At 30.4% G+C, this 22424-nt stretch overlaps 2 protein-coding genes across 2 annotated transcripts; one reads left to right on the top strand and one right to left on the bottom strand.

The window, feature by feature from the left end:
- Positions 1 to 91: 91 nt before the first annotated feature.
- On the top strand, positions 92 to 1778 carry LOC126778061 (uncharacterized). Its single transcript, XM_050501409.1, has 2 exons — positions 92 to 101; positions 769 to 1778. Exons 1-2 carry the CDS (start codon positions 92 to 94, stop codon positions 1776 to 1778), a joined length of 1020 nt encoding a protein of 339 aa, XP_050357366.1.
- Positions 1779 to 12881: 11103 nt separating this feature from the next.
- LOC126778241 (zinc finger protein 148) lies at positions 12882 to 13847 on the bottom strand. Its single transcript, XM_050501728.1, has one exon. The coding sequence runs from the start codon at positions 13845 to 13847 to the stop codon at positions 12882 to 12884; it is 966 nt and encodes a 321-aa protein (XP_050357685.1).
- Between the last annotated feature and the right edge of the window lie 8577 nt (positions 13848 to 22424).

A 22424-nucleotide genomic window follows, 5' to 3' on the forward strand; every position in this document is an offset into this window, starting at 1 on the left:
ACCTTTACGACTACGAATTTGAAGTTAAACACTGTGACATTATTCATGTATTTTGATAATCTTTTCACGCACGAGGTTTCAATCAAAAAGTATGTACCTATGTAAGCAAGAAGCATCAACATAAGTATGCAATGACTGCATACTTATAAAAATATTTCCATTTTATAATATATTATAATTGGCTTATTTTAAAGTTTATTTGCTTAGAAATTGTATTAACGAATAAAAGTTTCGTATTTGAATAATTCAATAGATTAATAGAGTCACTTCGAACCAGTCAGATCTCTTTAGTAAAGATTAAGTAGATCAACTCACTAATTATCATGAATATTAGTAGCATAAATCATTTAAACACTAAGTTAAAAGGAATATCACGTTTTGAAACCATTCATGAAAATAGGTTCATTTTAATAAATAAGCACTCCTCAGTTCTTTACTCTGGTATAGATTTGTAAAATCTGGCTGAAGAAAACGATTTTTTTTTCATTTTTATATTCGTTAGTTGTCATTGATTGACTTCCCTAAATATCGTATAAAGTTTTTTCGAAAATCTGGACTTACATACGCCTCTTTTAAGAATATATTATTTTGGTAATAAAATAAATATTAAAAATGCGAGTCTATATCTTATTGATTATTTTAGTTATTACATGTTCTGCTGATGAGTCTTTTAAAGGTATATTATTCTTTTCTAAACAGACGATCGAAATAAAATAATTACCAAAATTATAATTATACTTCTATAACTTGATTTGTGGTTTTTTTCAGACAAGCAAACAGTTAGAGCTAAAATAAAACAAAATAATATACTAGCTCAAGATAATGTAAGTTTTACTGAAGGTAGGGATATCGAATATATTGTAGAAAAGATTGAATTATTAACAGCCCCAGGGGAAACATCTCTAGAAGGAAGCAAAGATAATACAAACGCTGAACTAAAGTACGATGAAACGGTTAAAAAATTGGAAGAATTGATAGATTTTTTAAAAATACCGAAAAATGTTTACAAATTTTTCAACATCAAAGGTGTACAGAGAGTAATAACTCCAATAGTAGGTGTCAGTAGTGAACGAGTAACGAAGCAACTTTTGATCATAATAAAAACGTTGTTTAATGTCGCACCTTCTACGACCACTGCACTTATTCCAATCAGTATTGTTGACAAACTTCTAGATATCTTTGAACACGATGACAATTTAGCTCTGAAAACTCATGCATTGGATATACTATACGTTTGGTTACCAAATAATCCAAGAGTTCAAGCGCGTGTTATGAAATTGAAAGGTCTTGAACCATTTTACGATCAAATATCAAAATTAGATTCAACTGTTATTTATACTTTGCTTGATCTTTTTAATAAAATCTTAGAAGAACATTTAACAGTACGAGCTGATAATTCTCTGAAGAATAAAGATATCTTTAATAAGAGAAACCTGTATGAAAAAATTGGTCTCGTTGAAAGAATGTCGACACAAACCGTTTGTAATGGTATTTTAAACATATTTGAATTAATTTTGCCTTTAACTGATAATAGGAATGAGCAGGTTCCTAAAATAATAATTAACCTGATGAAGAATATAAAACCTTTTTGTTTGAAAATTTATAATAGAAAAACTCTTAAAAAAGCTTATAAAGTGTTTGAAGGGTTAAAAAGTTATTTTACAAACACCGATACTACGGCGTTATTATTTAAGCTTGGATTTAATTTGACAGAAGTGAAAACAATTTTAGAAGATTACGATAAGAAGTTAAATGATAATGCTAGAGATGAGTTTTGATTAATCTTAAAACGAAATTAAGTTAAAATTGTTCTATTATTACATATAATGCATATTATAATTGTTAAAAATGTTTTGTTTTTTTTGTATACAATACGATAAAAAGTAATTGAAGGATTCCATACTTTGCACAGAAGACAATTCGGATTTTCATATCAAAGTTTAAATTAAAGTAAAAAAAAATATTTAAATGTTCTACTGCTAGGAAAAGGCCTTATTCCATATTTAATATAATGTTATAGTAAAAAAGATATAAGTTTAACTATGATAAGTGCATTTTTATATTTCAGTTTTATGTTTTAGTGTAGGTACAAATGAAACAAAAACAACTTTTTGGATGTACGAGTAATTGGTTTTTATTTAAAAAAAATCACTGTTTTCGATTGTCTCGACATTTTTAACAACTTGTCGCCGTTGTGAAGTGACATCACAGTAACGGCGGAATACAATGTGTTGAACGCCTAACTAAAAAATGAAATATAACAAAAAGTATTCGATTTATCAAAAAATAAATTACACTATTTTTAGGTTTTTAATAGAACGTAAATTACAAAAATGGTATATTCTCCATTTTAATACAGAACGTATATATTTCGTTAAAACACAGAAAATGCTTAGGATTAATAATATTAGTCCTTACACAATAGACGAACCATTGGCTAATAAGCCATCCTCCAGACGCAATAAAATATAAATTGAGATTGATATATAATTGCACATTTCACAACGTGGCTAGAACGCGTGAATCTTAACCGATGATCGTGGGTTCAAGCCCGGACAAGCACCATTGAATTTTCATGTGCATAATTTGTGTTTATAATTCATCTCGTGCTTGATGGTGTAGGAAATATCTGCCACATGTGTATTCCATCAACCCGCATTGGAGTAGTGTTGTAGAATAAGCTCCAAAACTTCTCAAAAAGGAGAGGAAGCCTTAGCCAAGCTGTGGGACATTCACAGACTTTTACTGATTATTATATAAAGTATAACTCCCATGAAGTCCAAACTAACGTAACCGCGGAAATGCTACATCTATTGTGCAACGAGGGGTCCAAAATATTTGCAACAATGACGTTGAGCGCATCGTCTATTGTTGTCGCTTGATTTATAGTTCAATGTTGTCTGGTGTGATGTTTAATTTAAAATATACGTGATTGATGTGAATTCTGAAATGGTAATATTAAATCATCACGAATTAACGAGCTTCACGCTGTTATGTTGTTTCAAATGCTTGGTTTGTATATTTATTTATTGGTTGGCCGTTAACTGTGTCTAGTGGCTACAGATCTTGATGGCCGGGTTCGAATCACGTCAATAGAATTTACTACACGTTCACAGTTAGAAAGTTGGCGATGTTGTTCCCGTAACTATAGTACGTAAATTGTTAGATTTGCGAATCACTCCTCTGTCGTGTTAAATTGCCGTTTTATCAGATTATAAGAGTGAGGTTAAAAGAGCTCTTGCGTTTGCGTTTGCATACATTTTTAAGAAGTATAGTATCACCTTCGTAGCATGCTAGTATTTGAGATTGTAAACTTTGACCGAAAAATAATTGCAAAAAGCAAATTATTTATTGTTTTATACAAAAACATTTGAAAAGTTACAAGATTAATTGTAAAATTAATAGGTGGTAGAAATTTGTGAAAAAAAAATTGTCTTGAAAAATTTTGTAAAGTTTCCAACGGTTAAGAATGTAGATTCATCCGGAAACCAGCTAGATTCTGAGTTACTCTTTATTTAAATTAAATGTGAATGTTAATATGTGAAATATATAATTCTAACCATTGCTATCAATGATCGGTTCAAAGTTAAATCGGTTTTTCAAAACTTGCAGAATTATTATTGCCCAATACAATAGTAGAATTGTATTCCATATTTAAATCAGAAGTAACAAAATGTGTAAAGCCATCCCTAAGAATTTAGCCAATGAAATGTTAATAAATCGATTTGTGGCCACAGATTCAATAGTGACAATAATGCATGTGATCATTAGCGTGATGACAAATGGCGCGCGATGGGTGGTCGCCATTTTGTTTTTTTCTATTCGCGGATGGGGCTGAGAAGTTTAGCATTTGCAAAAACAATTAATTAGCTAATTGCAGAATATGAAATATTATTTAAACCACGTATATATGCTGCGTTATTTAAGTCATTAGTATAATAGATGTTTCAAGTTTTGTTTTTTTTTTTATTTCGCGTATAAAACACATACATATATGCCACGTATTGCCTTTACTTACATAATGATATTCTCTTCTTACATGGAAATTGTATTATTGTCGCTATATGTACTTTGTCGTGATTATTTAACTATGTTGATTTGATTCTGACCTGACCTGTTTGGATCAAAGTTAGGATTGATTAAGATTAGGATGAGATCATAGACAATTTAGTACTTTTTATACATTTGACATATTCCTTACACAAATTGTACGTATTTAATAAAACACTTTCAATGACATCATTTAATATAAATATGCGGTCGGACATCATATTTCAAAAAACACTTAAATTACCTGTTCTCACCCCATCAACTTTATCTAATTGCGTAACTTTCCTTAAATCGTATTACTTACTGCGCAGTCTCCTGCTGTAAGGTTGACAAATGATGGCTCCACTGAAGTTTTGAATCTAAATCGTTTTGCAACAAAATGTGGTTGAATTGAATAGAGTAAGGTTGCCATATCGACAGTGGCGTATTTTGGGATTTGGCAACCATTACACTACGATCCACGGGACCGCAGCAGTAACGCTTAACGCGGGTGAAACTGCGCGGATCGGCTGGTTAGTAACAATTAGTCACATTAATAAAAATCTAATCTTATTAATAATGTATATATATAATATATACATTTATATTATTTATACATTTTATAATAATGTATATATATTATGGCACAATATACAGATAATATTTACGTGAATTTATATTGGAAACTTGTACCTCGACACATTTATTCAACGAGTCCCACGGCGACACTAGTGTTTAAGCAGCCGAATGGGGGTCGTCAACTAATTTCAACGTAACGAAGATTTAGATTTAATGTAACGTTTTCAGATTTTGTGGTTTGACTAATAGTATGAGTAGTATTATTATTTATTTTGGTAGAGATTCATTATAAAATTTACTTTACTTTACTTTTAAGACCAAGCAATTGTGTGTAACATTCAATATGTTATAGAGCGGAGACATCGGATGGTCCAGTGCTAAGAAGTCGTGGAACTTAATCGAATCATGTCAACATTATATAACAAAAAATATCAAAAACCCATGAATTATACTCATATATATATAACAGCGCGTGACATTATTAAATAATGAAAATCAGTTATGTTTGAGTTATAATTTATTATGTTTTTTTTTCGTTGATAAATTGTTCTGTTTAGTTTATTAGGGCGGATAAAACCGAATGTAGTTGCGTTTGTCACGACGGGCGAACGTCATGTCAATCATGGACTGGTTGACAGATATGGTACGCAGTGATCATTCGCAAACCCAATTGCTCTAAATCGGTAATTACTAGTGTAATCTGTCGTTGCATAAGAAATAGAAGTGCCTGTAATTAAAATAGTAACAAAATTCAACGTTGAAGTCCACTTATTTTAACGTTTCCTGAAGTATAACGCCGGCCATGGATTCCCGTGCTTACGAGTTCACGAATCAGCGTCAATTGTATAATTTAAATAATCTTGAAAATTATTCAAATAGTAGATGAAAAAACGACATTTTATGAACAGTTTTATATATTAAATGTTTGAAAAACTATTACTACATCCGTATCCGACACTAGAGCGTTAGAGTGTTACAAGCATATAAACTTTTTAATTATTTTATAGTTCTTTTCGTAAAATACAGATACTATACTAAGTCGAGATGGCCCAGTGGTAAGAACGCGTGAATTTTAACCAATGAACGTGGGTTCAAAACCCGGGCAAGCACCTCTGAATTTTTATGTGCTTAATTTCTGTTTATAATTCATCTCGTGCTTTTCGGTGAAGGAAAACATCGTGAGGAAACCTGCATGTGTCTAATTTCATCGAAATTCTGCCATACGTGTATTTCACCAACCTGCATTGGAGCAACCTGGTGGAATAAGCTCAAACCTTCTTCTCAAAAAGGGAGAGGAGACCTTAGCCCAGCAGTGGGACATTTTCAATATATATGGAACTATTCGATTGAATCAAGGTCACAAACAAACTCTTGAATAATACTGCGTGGGATCTTTTTAAAAGTTACACATACAAGTGGCAAAACCAAAAGGTCGACTAAACAAACACAAATATCGAATCAAATCGATCACTTTTTAGGCGTAAAATAAAAAAACGCGCTCTTTCATATAACTGTCAATGTCATACGTCAAAAAGAGCGCGCATTTCATACCTGTTTTAATATAACCTGTGCCATATCGAATCTGTGCAAAATTCTACTTAAAGCACTCCGTGAGAATAAAATTGTAACTTTTTTTTACGTTTTCGAGTCATGAATGAGCACTTTGACGTAATGACCGCAGTAAAGAGAACTATTTGTATTGTAAACGCAATCCTTAGGACTCCATTTAGATTAAGGTGGACATAAACCTTATGTTTCCAGGAAAGGGCTTCATTATATTTAATTTATAGAAAAAAACTTGACATTAGAATTAGATTTGTATTTTGATGTAATGGCATATATTTATTTCGAAATCAAGTAGCGTTGAATCTTGTAGACAGTCTCAGAAAGTCAATAAATAAACTATTAGGTATATAAAAATAAAGAAGCAATGTTTTAAATATATTAAACTAAAATATAAAATTACAATATACTTGATTAATCTATAATAATAGAAATAAATTGAGCAATAGTCAGCAGGACATAAACATTTTAGTCCATTTAACTCGACATAAATTTTGTTTTAGTAATTTAATATTATTTTCACAATCAACTAATTCGTCCAGATTTCGAGTGTGACTTGCTTATTTATATAAAATATAATTAATTATGGTCACCCTATAGCGAGAAGCTGTACAGTGGCCAGGTAATAAAAAAAAATAAAAGCGTAGGCGTGATGACCCACCTGACGCTAGTTCCCATGGCTACTGACTATTTGTAAAGGTTAATTTATGGTCATGAGACCATAGACTTTATTTGTAAAGTTTAATTGTATTAATGTTGAAATATAGAACTGCAAAATAAAATTATATAGTTTAACTTTATTATAGTGTAAGAATGGCTCAGTAACTCTTCTTCTTGTTAGCCTTGAATACTTTATTTTCTTTTATACGAAACTTGCATTACAATATAACACTAATCAGTATTTTTCAATTCTTTTACATTCTTTTAACTAACCATTCTCTCATCTCCATGACTACCAACCAACAATTCAATTTTCAATTTATCTATATCGCGTATTTTTTTGTTCCATAATTTCCAACCAGTATTAATTTAATTATAAATATTACCATGATCTTCCAAAATTCTCAAAATAATTACTAAAAATTAGTAAAACCTTACAATAGGTAGTTACTCATTATATATTAAGTATATTTAATTATATCATGTCTAACATGTAAGGAGATCCCTAGAGAAAGAGCGGTGGCATAAACTAAATATATTGCTATACAAGTATATATTAATATACACAACTAGCTACCCGCCCCGTCTACGCACGGGTAGAATGGGGGCCATAAAACGTTTCTACAAACGTATATTGTATCACATAATACTATAAATCTTTTGGTTCACGCTACGCAAGCCAGTAAAACTTGCATGACTTTTTCCGACATCTTTAACAAACATCGTCATATTTCAGTCAATTTAAAAAAAAATTAATGAATTCTACAAATAAACCTCACTACTCATAAATCATTCGTGAAAACCTTAATAAAACCTTTCTGTAGTTTTTGAGATTGTCGCGTTCAGACAGACACGCAGCGGAGGCCTTGTTTTATAATATGTAGTGATATCATATTTTCTTTCGCACCGTGTGAGCAATATCAAATAAATAAATAATTTAATACTTTATCGCAGACAAAAAATTTTTTTTTTTATTATAAACTTATGGACACACAAATTTATAATAAAAAAAAAATTGAATTTGTCTATAGCAAACAATAAATGTTTACTCTGTATCATTAATATTGTTACAAAAAAAAAATCATTCAATCCCGCGACTCACCTGCTTAGGTATCGTCGGTCCGAAATATGTTTTATCCGAATAACAAACCAATAAATCCGATATGCGCTATAAATTATCTATTCGGCAAATTTGTAGGATTCGTAGGCGGGTTATGATACAATACATGGATTTTCAAGTTTCCCATGAGTTTTTTGTGACAAAAACTTTATATTTTTTAGTTGCTAACTCAGTTACACCCTTTTACTAGTTTGTGTATTTTAAACAAAGTTAAAAAAAAAAGATTTTGAATTTATAACAAAGTTTATGGATATTTTAATACACTGATATTTTCAGGTTGCGAATAAAAAAGACTGGAATAAAAAAATATCGTGTTTTTTAATTTTATGTGTTATTCTTAACTAAATGAAATCTTATAATTATATTGTAACTAGAAATGCAGACAAAAAACGCCCATGATGGTAAGCGGTTACCGCCCATAGATTCTGGCAGTGTAAGAAATAGAAGTTCTTAAACCACAGCGTGTCTATGATATCACAATAATTACACTGACACTTTTACCTTTCAAAAACGAATTGAAGGATGGCGGTATAATAAAGGATGTCAGGATGTTGATACTAAACTAGAGACGGTTGTAAACAAAGCCTACCATCGGTAAATTGATTCTAATAATCATTTCAATACGAAAAATCCTTCTTGACTCGACAGGCTATTGTCTTCTAGTACAATGGTTTTCAAATGGAAGGTAAAAGAACAATTATTAATTATAGTAACCATTGTTTTCTTTAATTGTGTAACATGTACATTTGAATCGGTAAATTTACTTGGTGGTAAGTCTTTGTGAAATGCTTGTTGGGTAGGTACCGCTACGCATATTCTACCGCCGAACAGCAATAGTTAGTATTGCTCCGATTGAAAGGCGAATGAGCCACTGTAACTACAGGCAAATGGAGGATCTTAGTTCCCAAGGTTTGTAGCGTATGTAAGAAATGGTTAATATTTATTATATACTATATTTTCCGTTGTCGATTCGAATGAAGCGATTTACGTAGCTTATTAAAACATACAATGGCATAGCGAGGATATATAATGAGAACTGGTATTCAAATTACAGGTTCTAATATAAAAAAAATAATTGTTTGTATTTTATACTACATTGTAAGAAGGGATATTTTGCTGACTGCAGTCTTCCATCTTCCGTCTTGGCCTTTTCCACGCTTTTAAAGGCTATATATAAAGGTATGAGAAAGTATAAAACGATGTTCTTTGCCTCACCAATCTCGGCCACGGCGACAAAACTTAAGAAACAGCTAACTGGAGAGAAGATTAAAAAAATTATAATTGTAAAATAGTAAAAAAAAAAAAAGAAAATCCTGCGGTGTTTATTTCCGAACTGTTAAATGGTGAGCCTAGATTTAAACCTGCGATTTTAGATACAATTATGGCGTATAATGATTATATTTACTACTATACTAATTATTAAGGAAGAGAGGAATTTGAATGGCTAACCGTATAAATTACTAAACCAGTACCAGAAGTAACAGTGCGTTTCAAAGAAGGTTTTAGTACATTATATTATTATTATATACGTAACTGTGCTTCGCAGTTTTACCCGCTTTTAATTTAGACTATTGACGTCACAAGCGTGAATTTTATCTTTTTTTAAAAAATAATACAAACGCACATTTTTAATCACACAAACATAATAACTAAAATAGTTTTATTAAAAGAAACAAAAAAAAATCTACACCGACATATATATTTATTCCTTTATTTATATTGGTGTCAAAATAAAAAAAATACCGAGAAAAATCATAACTGAAATTTTTAATAAACGAACAAGTTCTCAAGTTTCTAAGTTTTCGCAAAACAACAAAATTTTATTACCTACTTAAATGTGTATTCTTTTTTTTATTATTTAAACTGTGAGGTTTTTTTTTGTACCATTAGATATATTATCCAGAAATTATATTATATAAGATTATAAAGACGTCAAGCTGATGGTAACGACAACCTCAGTGTAAACTAAGAAATCGTAAATTGACACAAATTGCGGAGTCACGCTGCGAAGCGTTACAACGGACTTCCGAATTTTTTCTTGAATCACATCGTTTAATGGACGTGGGAAACGGTCAAATTTGCCTTTTAATGTTATTTATTATCTGTTTGATATCATGTCTTAGGGGTTTAGGTGGGCTTAGAATGGGAAATTAAGTCTTTAATCGTAAGTCTACCTCCTATTTTTTATATAAAAAACAGTAACAATAATCTTTCTGAAATGTTTTCGTTTGTTTTATAAATTTATTTGTGACAAAAAGTGAAAAGTTATAAAAAATTTAAACAGTTGTAATACATGTATACAAACTGTTCATTGAATCATAAAATTTGGATCAAATGATAGAGTTCATTCAATATCCAAAAATATTCTTTTGATTTTTTCTAATTAAGAAATGTGATAAGTAAATTTGAATAACAATTTTAGATCACTTCTATCAATTTGTCACCAACTAAATATACATGATTAATTATACAACCGTTTTATGTTAACTTATTATACTTTGTTACGCCTTATACAATTCTTAAAATTCTTTTTAAATCGCAAGTGTTCGACACAATGACACAGAGTCAAAATATTTAACTACATACAATTGTTTATCTGTGCCCATTCAGGACACCGGAAGTCCGTACTTCAATAAAATTTCGCTTGCGTAATTTTTTTTTCAATTCTATAAGGCGAATGATGTATCGATGTTATACAAAGAGCCTTTAAAGTAATTTCTTTATAAAAATATAATGATTCTTTGGACGTTTCATTTTATACGTATCAATTTTTAAGTTTAGTAATCGAATGAATTGATACGAACGCCCTTAAATGGAATAAAATCGTTAGGTATAAGTAAAAACTTAAATTACGTGTGATACACACAAACTTTCATATTTATAATATTAGTAAGATTGCGAACATTTAATCCATTCATTAATATTATTACAAAACAAACTAGTTGCTAGATTTATTAAAACCGTATTATTTTAAGGGCACAAGAATAAAAATATATACAAAGAAATTAAATTCAATACAATTATTTGCTTAATATTAAACACGTAGCAAATGTTAATTACATGATAGAAAACTTTATCTACAAAGCAGCAAATATGCTTTATTATATTTTAAAAATAAATTCCGTTTGTTATAAGCAAGTGAGCCGTTTTAGTTAAATTATATTAAAATGTGAAACGGAAAGAACTGTGAACTTAATTATTAAAAAAAAAACTTAACTAAAAATGAACTTTAACATAGTTACGTCATAGCAAAAACGTTTTAATCTTAAAGTAGGATTTCTTTAAAAACTTTGCCGCCATTTTTCACGAGTGAAGTTTTTATAGAGTTATGACCCAGAGAATGAGGCTTCTTGACCCAAGTCAATGACTGGTCAAGTACGAAAAGATTGTATTAAACATGTTACATTTCATAAGAAACTTTTTTAATTACTAGTGTTTCGTGGTCATAATTAATAATTTTTTGTGAATTTGAGGAAATTCATAAAATTATTTTTCATATTCATTTTCATATATCGAACTTTTTTTTATTATTGATAACACTAAAGATCTTCAATAAATTCTAAACAAAAAAATTGATTTTTTATACAAAATACATTGACGGACGAGCACCTGATTGTAAGTGGTCACCGCCGCCCATAAATATTATCGCTGTAAGGAATATTAAATTAAATATTGTTGTTAACTGTTTAAATCTTAATTATTATTATTTATAATTTACAAAATTGCTTGTTTACTGTTTACATACATGAATTAGTTTTAAGTGGAAACTTGATTGGTGTGTGATCGAGTTAACTGGTTGTATAATGTATGTGGTGTTTGTTTCCCAAATATAATAAAAATAAAATAAAATAAAAATTAACTGTTCCTCACATCACCAATGCGCCACCAACCTTGGGAACTAAGATCTTATGTCCCTTGTGCCTTTAGTTACACTGGCTTACTCACCCTTAAACCGGAACATAATAATTCACAGTATTGCTATCTAACGGTATTAATACCCCATGAGTGGGTGGTACATACCCAGGCGGCCTTGCACAAAGCCCTACCACCACAATATATTATGCTACACAAAATAAATAAGTACAATAGCTGACATATGTGAACCTGAGCCTAAGTTCACGGGTTCTATAAAATACGAGTGGTATTTATAATTACCTATATTTATTACGTCTCGCGCTCGGCGTTGATGTTGAAATGAAGTTGGAAAAGTCATGAGGAAACCTGCACGTGTCGAATGAAAATCGACTACATACGTATACCGCATTGGAGCAGCTGGAATAAACTCTAACTTTTGTCTCAAGAAAGCCTTAGCCATAGACAAGATAATAGCAGTGTGTTACTTTTTTTTTACTAAATAAACTCAAAACTGAAAAAATGAAAACTGTCGATTTTCTTAATTAAGTGTCTCTGTCAATGATTTCTAAGAAAAACCTGACAAGAATTGTATAAAAAAAAAGAAAAATGTATATAAATATATATATATATATATAATAATTACTATATATATATATATAGTAATTATTTTAATAATGTTATTATTTGCTCAGTTGGGATACAAGTGTGCAATGCCTATTTTTTACTAAGAACACTTTGAGCGGAAATCGAAATTTTTCTAAATCTATGAGAAATAATGAGGTTTTTGTGTAATAAACATATTATAAGATTTTATATGAAAAAATGGAAATACACTTTATACTTATAAAAATATATTTATTTATTATTATTTTCACTTATAATAATACTCTTTGCACACAATCCTATTTACATACAAATTTTCTTAAAACTACATGTCATTTATCACGATCCGATTTATACAAAATTATACACGACAAAAACATAAATCGCAAATTGAAAACAAAAACGTATTATGACCAAAAATGTTGACTAAATTAATAAATACATTTCTGTCATGTTATTATGTATTAGGTAACTAATAGCCGTACAAATAAGGAAAACCATTAACATGAGGAACTGCAGATAAAGGGACGAAAACAGGCATCATTCTTTCAGCATGGAGGTAATGTGTTCTCGTATGTTTCTTTAGATGATCTCGTCTGCCAAACTTTTTTCCGCAAGTCGGACAAGGATAGGGACGAACTCCTGAATGTATCCGCCTATGCCTCGTCAACTCTTCGTTCCTCGTGAAGGTCTTACCACAGTTCTTCTCGTCGCATTTAAATGGTCTCTCACCGGTATGGATTCGTATATGACCTTTCAGCTGGCCGTTATTAGAAAAACCGACGTTGCAATGTGGGCATTTATATTTTTTTGGTCTTTGCTTTCTCGCATTTAATAGCTTAGCTTCGTTTTCTTGCTGTAGTATTCTTGCATATTCAAATTCCATTGCATATCCTTGAGCTAAAGACTCTAAGAGGAGAGGATCAGTTGGCGGTATTCCTAACGTTTGTGCAATATCTGCGGGTAAGTACTCGGGTATATAGCCTTGGCTGTAGATATTTGGCGGCACAATGCTCGGTGCAAATATGTTTTGAGTTTGTAAATCTTCAACGGGTGTTTTGACAATATTTTCGCGTACTTCGCTTTTTACTTTCTCTGGATCTTGTAGCAATCTGTCACAGCATAAACTTAAACTTGCAACTGGGGAATCGGTAACATCAAGAGGTTCATGAATACGGTTCATGTCGAGTTTCTTATCGTCTTCATTATCAAAGGTCGTAGTAGATACAGTCGCATCTTGGTAATTATTAGTATCATTCTTTTTGAAAGCTCCGCGAATTTTTCTTAAGCGACTTTCCCGCTTTTCTTCTTTTATTTTTTTTAGTTCCGCGTCTCTCGTAACATTTTTTTCACTTTTTGTAGGGTTTTCAGTATTTTTATTATCACTCACATCCCACGGCCTGAAAAGCCTTGAATATTTTTTTTGTACAGATAACATTTTCAGGTAAAGTATAAAGATGATTTCACACACGATCGTTGTAATCGACTGGGACCCTTTCTCATTTCAACAAGTTTTATATACATTCCTTTAACAATAAATTTAATAAAATCGCCCAAAAGTAGAGGGATACCAATGCCATTGAATGGACGAAAGAGACGAAATATTTTTCAATTGTTGCACACTTGAATTTCGTCTCGGTTCTTTTCATATATGTACATTATTAATTTAAATTATAAAGAACCTTAAACATCTACTATAGGGTTGATTTTTGTAATTTACTCGAATATAAGTTAAGCTATTTAATCTGAAAAAGGTGTCATAGTCTTTGAGATAGGGGTGTGTAATGTTATTTATGTTGATTTTTGTGCGTCGTCCGGAGGCGGGCTCGGGGGCAGAGCGTTATGCTTGAGTGGTCGCGGCCCTTGCAGCTGCTAGCTTGTTTGTTTTAATGGTTTCGCCAATTGTTGCGGTTCTCGACGATTTATATGTTATATACACGCAAGGAGAACAATTGAGATGCATATGGGTGCGCTTTGATAGAATGTGCCTTTACTTTGTGGTACACTTAACGATTTCATTTCACAAAGCCAAATGCTTAGTAAATGTTGTTGACTGATTAATAGTTTGCATTTAAATTAATATATTTTTTTTAATTAAAAAGTATTAAACGGAACATTAGATTGATATTTATTAAAAATATATTAAATGTCTTTAAAATATATTGAACTGTGTGACTGTTTTTCCCGTTTTTAGTCGTGTATTCGAAATATAAGTATTCTATTGTGTGACAAAAATCAAACATTTCCTGGACATAAAAAGTAGAATCCCGTCATCTATAAAATTGATCGAAAGGATCAATCTAAACAAGTCGTGCTCCTATTCAAATACAATAGTCTTGATTGCAACGCTTTTGATCTTTTTGGGCAATTTTTGAACGAATTGTGGAATTGGCGCGATCTGTCAAATTCAGTGTCGCGATTGATAGATTGCCGCTATTTTGTAGATTTTGACAAGAATCATTCGAAATTAAATTATTTTGTATAAAAAATCCTTAATTTTTATTTATTATAATTTAATATTTATCACGATTTTTGGTAATATATATTAAATACAAGAGGTATTTAATATACTAAAAATAGACCTAAAATGGAATGCATTAAAAAAAAGTAAAGGTTTAGTCAATCGTTTTTTTTTTAATTATTTCAAAGCCTTACTTAAAATTAGCCTTATTTAAATACCTTTGATATGTTACAAATGCAAACCGTCATTGACGTTTTAAAACTATTCTTGGTCTAAGTTTATCGGAATAAAAATCTAAAAAGTGTGGATCAAGAAAATTTTCAAGTTTCGTCTAAAAACAATATTAGTAGTCTTATCGATAAAAAATTTGATTGATTACTGAATATTGAATCCCATCGCCTAGAACCCGACGTTATTAAAAATCATTCTTTGAAGATGTTGCTTTATTTGGAGATTTCGCACACGCCTTGATATCACAAGGCTGTTTGATTTGAGTGATCGATATGCCGTTATCCTACAATTTCTAACATGTCTGTACAAAAAATAGAAATAATATTTTACTTGTTTTGTATCTTTTTAAAAGAGGCCATACCTTAAATTTACACTGCTACACTACACATTTTCTTTTCGGTTTGTGTAATTTTACGATCACAGTTTTCTACTAATACGTCAAAAAAGAAAGATTTCTAAACTTATTTGTAAATAAAAAAGACGGAGAAGTATTCGCTTAAATATACTACAGTAAGGTTCAATAAGCGTCAATAGTTTAATGACTTACGGGCGAGTTATGTGAAAGTCGCAGATCCAATCCTGACATCTTTAGCTATTATTCCACTGCTGCCTCTTTAAGCCGTAAATGTTTAACATATATATTCATCCTTCCAATTAGGCTTAGCTATTTTTGTTTATTAAAAAAATACTTTAATAGTAATTATATTCCATAATATCACTTTACAGAAAGAACTAAAACTAAACTAACTTATTAGAAATTAAAACATAATTAGTTTGCTCATCATGTCCTTCGCCTGTAAGAGTTCGTTGATAAGGATAAATAATCATATATAATATAATGACAAGGATAGATAAATATATCGTTGATAATAATAGTGACATATAATTACGAATAATTACTTCACATAAAATACTTTTAATATTAATGACTTGAAAAAATATTTTATTTGGTTTTCGCTCAGGAAATACGATATGTACGAGTATATACTTGTAGAGCTATCGATTCCAAGATTTAAAAAGTAATATATATTAATAATCACTGCATATTATAAAAAAAAAACTACCGAACGAAATTTCATAAGGTATTCAATTTTATGAAAAAAGTGTAGGTACATGATTTAATAATTTTATGTGAAAAATGGTCTGAAATATGATACGATGATGATTATGATCTGAAAAAATCATAGCGGCTGCGAGCTTTATTGAAACCAACGCTCTTTAAGGTATGTATTCTAGGTATATATTATATAAACCTAAGCATTTTTTTGTTGTTTAATATAATCCTTATTTTACCCGATCGAAGCTGGATACCGGTAGATAATGGTGGCGCACACCAGTAAAGCAGGGAATAAAAATCGCGCGAATATGTTGATTCCGTGCATGATTTTTGTCCGGTCGCGTCAGATTGCCGGACTATGAGAACAAGAGATTAACCTCTGAGAATGCATCTGTGTTTATGCACACACTCGTTCACTACAAAATCTCGTGCGCAAATGGTCTCCGAGTTTGGTCGCGGTGATTAAAATTCGTTCAAAAGAAGATTATTTTTTAACAGACTGAGCTCGTTGACGGGCACAAGAAATATAAAATCAGCTGATCTTTGATAAAACAAGTTTTTAATTAAGTGTAAATATCTAGTAGAAAAGATCTTCCTTCCTTCTTATAATAATTAATCAATACATCAAAAGTACATCCAAGTTCGAACCACAAAATCTCATAGTTCATACAAAATTCTTTAGCCTTCTTTTAATGCTATTTAATAATAGAAATACAATTCTCTATCCGTTTTCTATATAAAAATCATATAAATCTCAACAATAATGCTCTGCGTATAATTCAAAATATCATTTAGTAGAATTTATTAAAAGCGTGACAACTTTATAAGATGTCGTTTTGTTCACTTTTTCGATTCATATTGTATTTTCAATTACTACGGTTGTCCCAGAATGGTTTTACTTTTATCAATGGGATTCAACGCTATAGTATTTATATAGGATGTAGGAGATTTCAGTGAATCCTCTTTAGGCGTTAATGGTAGTAAAATAAAAATTCAAACTTAAAACGTTCCTAATGCAAAACTCTTTTTAAAATTAGCTCTAGCATTTATGAAATATAAAGTTATAATAATAGTACCAATAATATTGCTAGCGAATGAGAAATATTAACTAAATATGAATTTATTACTAAACGTTAAAAACGAAAGACAATAATAATCTGTAATTCTGTAATGAAATTTAAAATTAAATGAACGCTGAAGATTGTTTATATATGTCTAAATAAACACAGTATTTTTAAACAACCTATATACAATAATTCGCGATATTATGTGTGGTCCTTATTTGACCACAATCGTGGTAGAGCTAAGAACAAAATGCGCTATAAATTTAAAATGGCTGACAACTTATTGTATGCGTACCATCGCCCGTCCATTGATGCGAAGTCAGACAAACTGACGCCATGCCGTTTTTACAGCTCATTTTAAGTAACTTGTTTACGAATTTTAGTTTATTCATTGACGTAATTCTCTTTGTAAAAGTAAGTATGATATTATTATGGTATTTGTGAATGAAATAGCTTTCGTTTTCGTAAAGCTACGAAACGACCTACCATGACATTAACAATGATAACATTTTTTTTAGTTTATAAGGCTAAAGTAGAAATTTTTGAAGACAAAAATTAAAAATAATATATTGCAGTACTTGTCTTTATTATATGTAGTTATCTTTATTATTATTTTGTGAATAGTATCCATATTATAGCCATCTCTGTTTAATAAATGTTTTTATTCTTTCATATAATATTAATTCAATGATAAGCTAATGATACAATAAAAAATGGTTGTTATAATATTTTTATGTTTTATATATAATTATTATAATTCAAACAAATACTTTTCCGACGAACCTCATGCAACCTAATTGATTTAAAAACTAATGTCACCGCAACACGTCCTCGGTTAGGGGACTAACTTGGGGTCAATGGGGAGGGGCGTTGTCCCCTCATAGGGAGAATGCGAGATTGGGGTTACGAATATTATTATTTTTAACATTTATCGATTACTAGAAAAGTTAATGTGAAGTTTTCTTATTTCATCAAATAAATTGGTCGATTTTTTTTTTTAATTTTTGACGGTCCTATATGACTAGAATCGACTTGACATCGGTAAAAATAGTATTTTAACCTATATATTATTATTTATGACATTATAATATCAGATTCGAGTTTCAAATAACCTATCCATCAGATAATCTATTCTATTATTATTATTTCTATATTTGAAATGAAACTTGATGTAAATTCCGTAATAAATTATAAACAACAATAACATAAAGAATACATATATGATTAATACGAAATTTTTAAAGCAAGTCGACGTTTAAGTTTGTTATAAAATAACCTGGATCCATACTCGCGGCCGATTTAAAAAAAAACAAATGCAGTTGTTTCTTATACATAGACTACAAGAATCGTGTCGAATCGCCGTCCCATCGGATTGTTAGAGTGAGGAATAGTGAGTGCATCAGAATTTGTGAACACACTTGTGAAATATGGCCTGCACAGTTTGCTAATCTCTCTTGAGATTGGCCGTCAACGGTCAAATGCTTGCCTACTAAGTGTAAAAACAAGAGGACATCACCTTTTACACATTTCTTAATAAGATCAGTATCGAAGATAACGTATCACCATAACATCGTAAATTGGTTTCACAAGTGAAATACGAAGTGAGTTCCTACAGAATATAACTGTGGTTACACTAAATATATTATACTTGCTTTATTTTTGTGTTGTCGATTAGCCGTCAATGTAAAGTATTGTATAATGAAATAAAAGTGAAGTAGCAGGCTTTAAATAGCCCACTGCTGGGGAAAGTCTCTTGAGGAGGCTTGAAGCGTATTGTTCCAAGCTTCAATGCGGGATGCTTAGACATTGCGGTAGAATGTTCAAATACTTTTATAAAGTAGACTGTTTATTGAAATCTTTTGAATTGTCATTTCACAAGATCAAATTAAATTTAAAGCCACCACCCGTTCGGAAATCTACCGAAAGAAACAACAACTCTCTTTCGACAATGAATTTACATAAATAATTTAAACATGTAGGTATTTTTGCTATAATATTATTATAATAATAGCTGTGCCAGCGGTTTCACTCGCATATAACATAAAAAATTACTAAAAGCAGATTTATAATATTTTAGTATATACAATATTTTTAGTTTTATTTTCGTGGTATACTAGTATTTATTCGGTTTTCGCCGCACCCGGGTCTAGATAGGGCAACATACAATTGGAATCATACATGAGATAAACATCATTCTCATAAATCTATTCCGACATACTTGAATTAGTATTTTTTATGGTTTTGTACATATTAATACAACGGGTAGTTAAGCAGGTTGTTTCAAAATTATCATACATACATGCGTATTTATTTTCAGTTTGTAAATAACTTTGTAAGTTAAAGGTTATTAGGTTAGGTAGGTTTAGGTTAGGTAGGTATTTCGTTGATAAAGGTAGTATAAGGTAATAGTTTTACTCATATATCTTCCATGTACAAACAACGATTAGTTAAAGATTTATTATATGTACAGGTTTGAGAATGCTTTCGTTCTCATAAACATACGAATCGACGTACCAAAGCATTAACAATGATAACATTTTTTTTTTTAGTTTATAAGGCAAATGTTCGTTTCCTTCACTGTCGACCACGAGATAATTTATGAACACACATTAATTACGAATACGAAGTGAAACCTTACCGATCTTTACCTGGATTAAAACGCTACCTTTGGTTAGGTTTCGCATTTTATAGCCACTGGTTCACGTCGACTCTTGTATATAGTCCACTGGCCGATTTCAAAACATAAACGACAAGTTTTTTTTTAAATATTCGGTAAGGTGTTTTATTTAAGTCTGAAATTTAGGATTGCATATTTTTTTAAATTATAATTATACGTCTTTAATGTTGTTTATCTAATATTTCACTAGACATATCCAGTCGTATTCAAACGTAGGCTTGTGAAGTTCAATATTGACTAAACAAATACCAAAATGAATGAATGCATGAATGAACCAATATGAGATGAAACCATAGACAATTTACTACTTTTTACTGATTTTACATATTTATAACGATCGTATAACACATGATAAATTAAAAAAAAAATATAATATTATATATTATACAATATCTTTAAAATGTAACAGCTAGATTTATCAGTATTATAATGACGTATTAATACAATATTAATAGGTATATATATTAAGAAGTCGAGATGACCGAGTGGTTAGAACTCGCGAATCTTAACACATTCAAACCGGCAGATCGCTGATTCAAACACAGGCAAGCATCACGGAATTTTCATGTGCCTATAATTTGTGTTTATCAAGGAAAACCTGCATGTTTCTAATTTTACTGAAATTCATCAACATGTGAAACCAACCCGCATTGGAGCAGCGTAGTGGATTAAGTTCAAACGTTCTCCTCAAAGAGAGATACTGCACCTTGTAGTAGGACATTAACCGGCTGGTTCTTTATTAGGCTGTATAGAAATGTCTGTTAAACGTGAAAAATTGCGTTATTTTTTTGTGTACGGAAAATATAGATATAACCTATTAAGCTCAAACATATACTTTTGAATCTAGATGTTACAAGATTGAAGTCCGAAACTCCACCGGGGATATTTTGAAGGAGAAATTTAGTAAATTTTTTTTTTTTAAATAATATTTATGTTATGAACGTATAAAATTATATACGTTTGAACACTCAACAATAGTTACTTCGCTATATTTCTTTATATATTAAGTATGAAAATTAACAAATACTAACTTCTTATTTCTATCGTCTACCAGCTATCCGTACTGGTTTCGCGTTTCCGTTAGAATAAAGGGTATACATATATTACTTATTGTAATACACATGACCCTATTGTTTCCGCGGCACGCGCCAGGAAATCTCTGAGTTTGCATATTTTTTTCCGACAAATGCAACAATAAACGTCAAATTTCAGACAATTGACTCGAAACTTTAATTAATTATTCACCTTAACCTTCCTCACGAATTACTCCGTACTAATACTATAAATCCGTATTAATACTATAAAATAATATAAAAATCCGCTTGGGAGTTTTTGAGTTTATCGTGCTCAGACAGACAGACAGACCTTGTTTTATAATATGTAGTGATATAATCTTGTATTCGGTAATAAGCCTTAAATAGTTTGTTAATTATCAAAGATAAATCCTAGTACCGCTGTCAACCCCAATAGGCCCTAACACTACAAACTGAACATAATAAATTAACTCGTACGATTGACGTATATCGTATTATTAAGTACTTTTTAAAGCAATAAACAATAACTTAACATCGACTTGCTAACAAGAGATGAAAGAATTCTTGCGACACATTCATCTCAAATGACCATACCTGTAAAGCCTACAATACAACATTGTCGGTCCAACAGAGATTCGCCACATCAATCGCTGGCCGACAATCTAATTTACACTTTTCTATGACACCTTTGTCGGCCTACCGTAAAGGCGGTCACTTCAAAACCGTCTTACGTTTCATGTATTTTGCTTGCACGTTATATGAATGGAATCAGTTTATTGATGGTGACGACAACTCGTAAGTTTATGGCTTTATAAAAATGTTTATTATTATTTCGAGTTGGTAAACATATTGTATTTGAAAATATTTCAAAAATATATCACAATTTATAGACATGTATTAAGAATACTTGCATTCCTTAAAGGTGAGATATTTCTTAAATTTATTAAAAAAATACCTTTAAAAAGGTACTACAAGAATAGCTTTCTAGTCCTCAAGAAACCGATTTGTTTTGAAATATTGTAATCCAAATTTTATGATTGATAACGTTTAAAAATAGACCACGTATGCTCTAAAGGAAAAAACTGAACCCAAGATCGGTTTCTTAGTAATTTTAAGTTTAATTACTTCATGATTCGATAAGAGATAAAAATAAAAACTTATTTTATTTATGTGACGCAAGCATCAACTGAGCATAATTTAAAACTATTAAGACTAAGAAGGAATGTAGTAAATAACACATAAATTAAAACCTTGTACATTAACAAGCTTATTTTCGTAAAACGTTTTTAGTTTTTACTTTGTATTGTTAAGTGTTTATTAAGCCGTGTAACTAGGAGCCGATTTACCTCAAGTGTGAAATATTTCTTGATACTTTTGACAATACAATAAGTAAGTGATATGCTGCTATTTTGAATAAAGAATACCGAAATTTTATTTGTTTTATCTGTGTATTGTTAAAATATACGTAATCATTTTATACACACCTAATTT

This window comes from Nymphalis io, chromosome 25 (genome assembly GCF_905147045.1).
Source record: "Nymphalis io chromosome 25, ilAglIoxx1.1, whole genome shotgun sequence".
Lineage (NCBI taxonomy): Eukaryota > Metazoa > Arthropoda > Insecta > Lepidoptera > Nymphalidae > Nymphalis > Nymphalis io.

Coding starts and splice junctions, on each gene's coding strand:
- LOC126778241 (XM_050501728.1), bottom strand. CDS start 13,847: ATGTTATCTGTACAAAAAAAATATTCAAGGCTTTTCAGGCCGTGGGAT.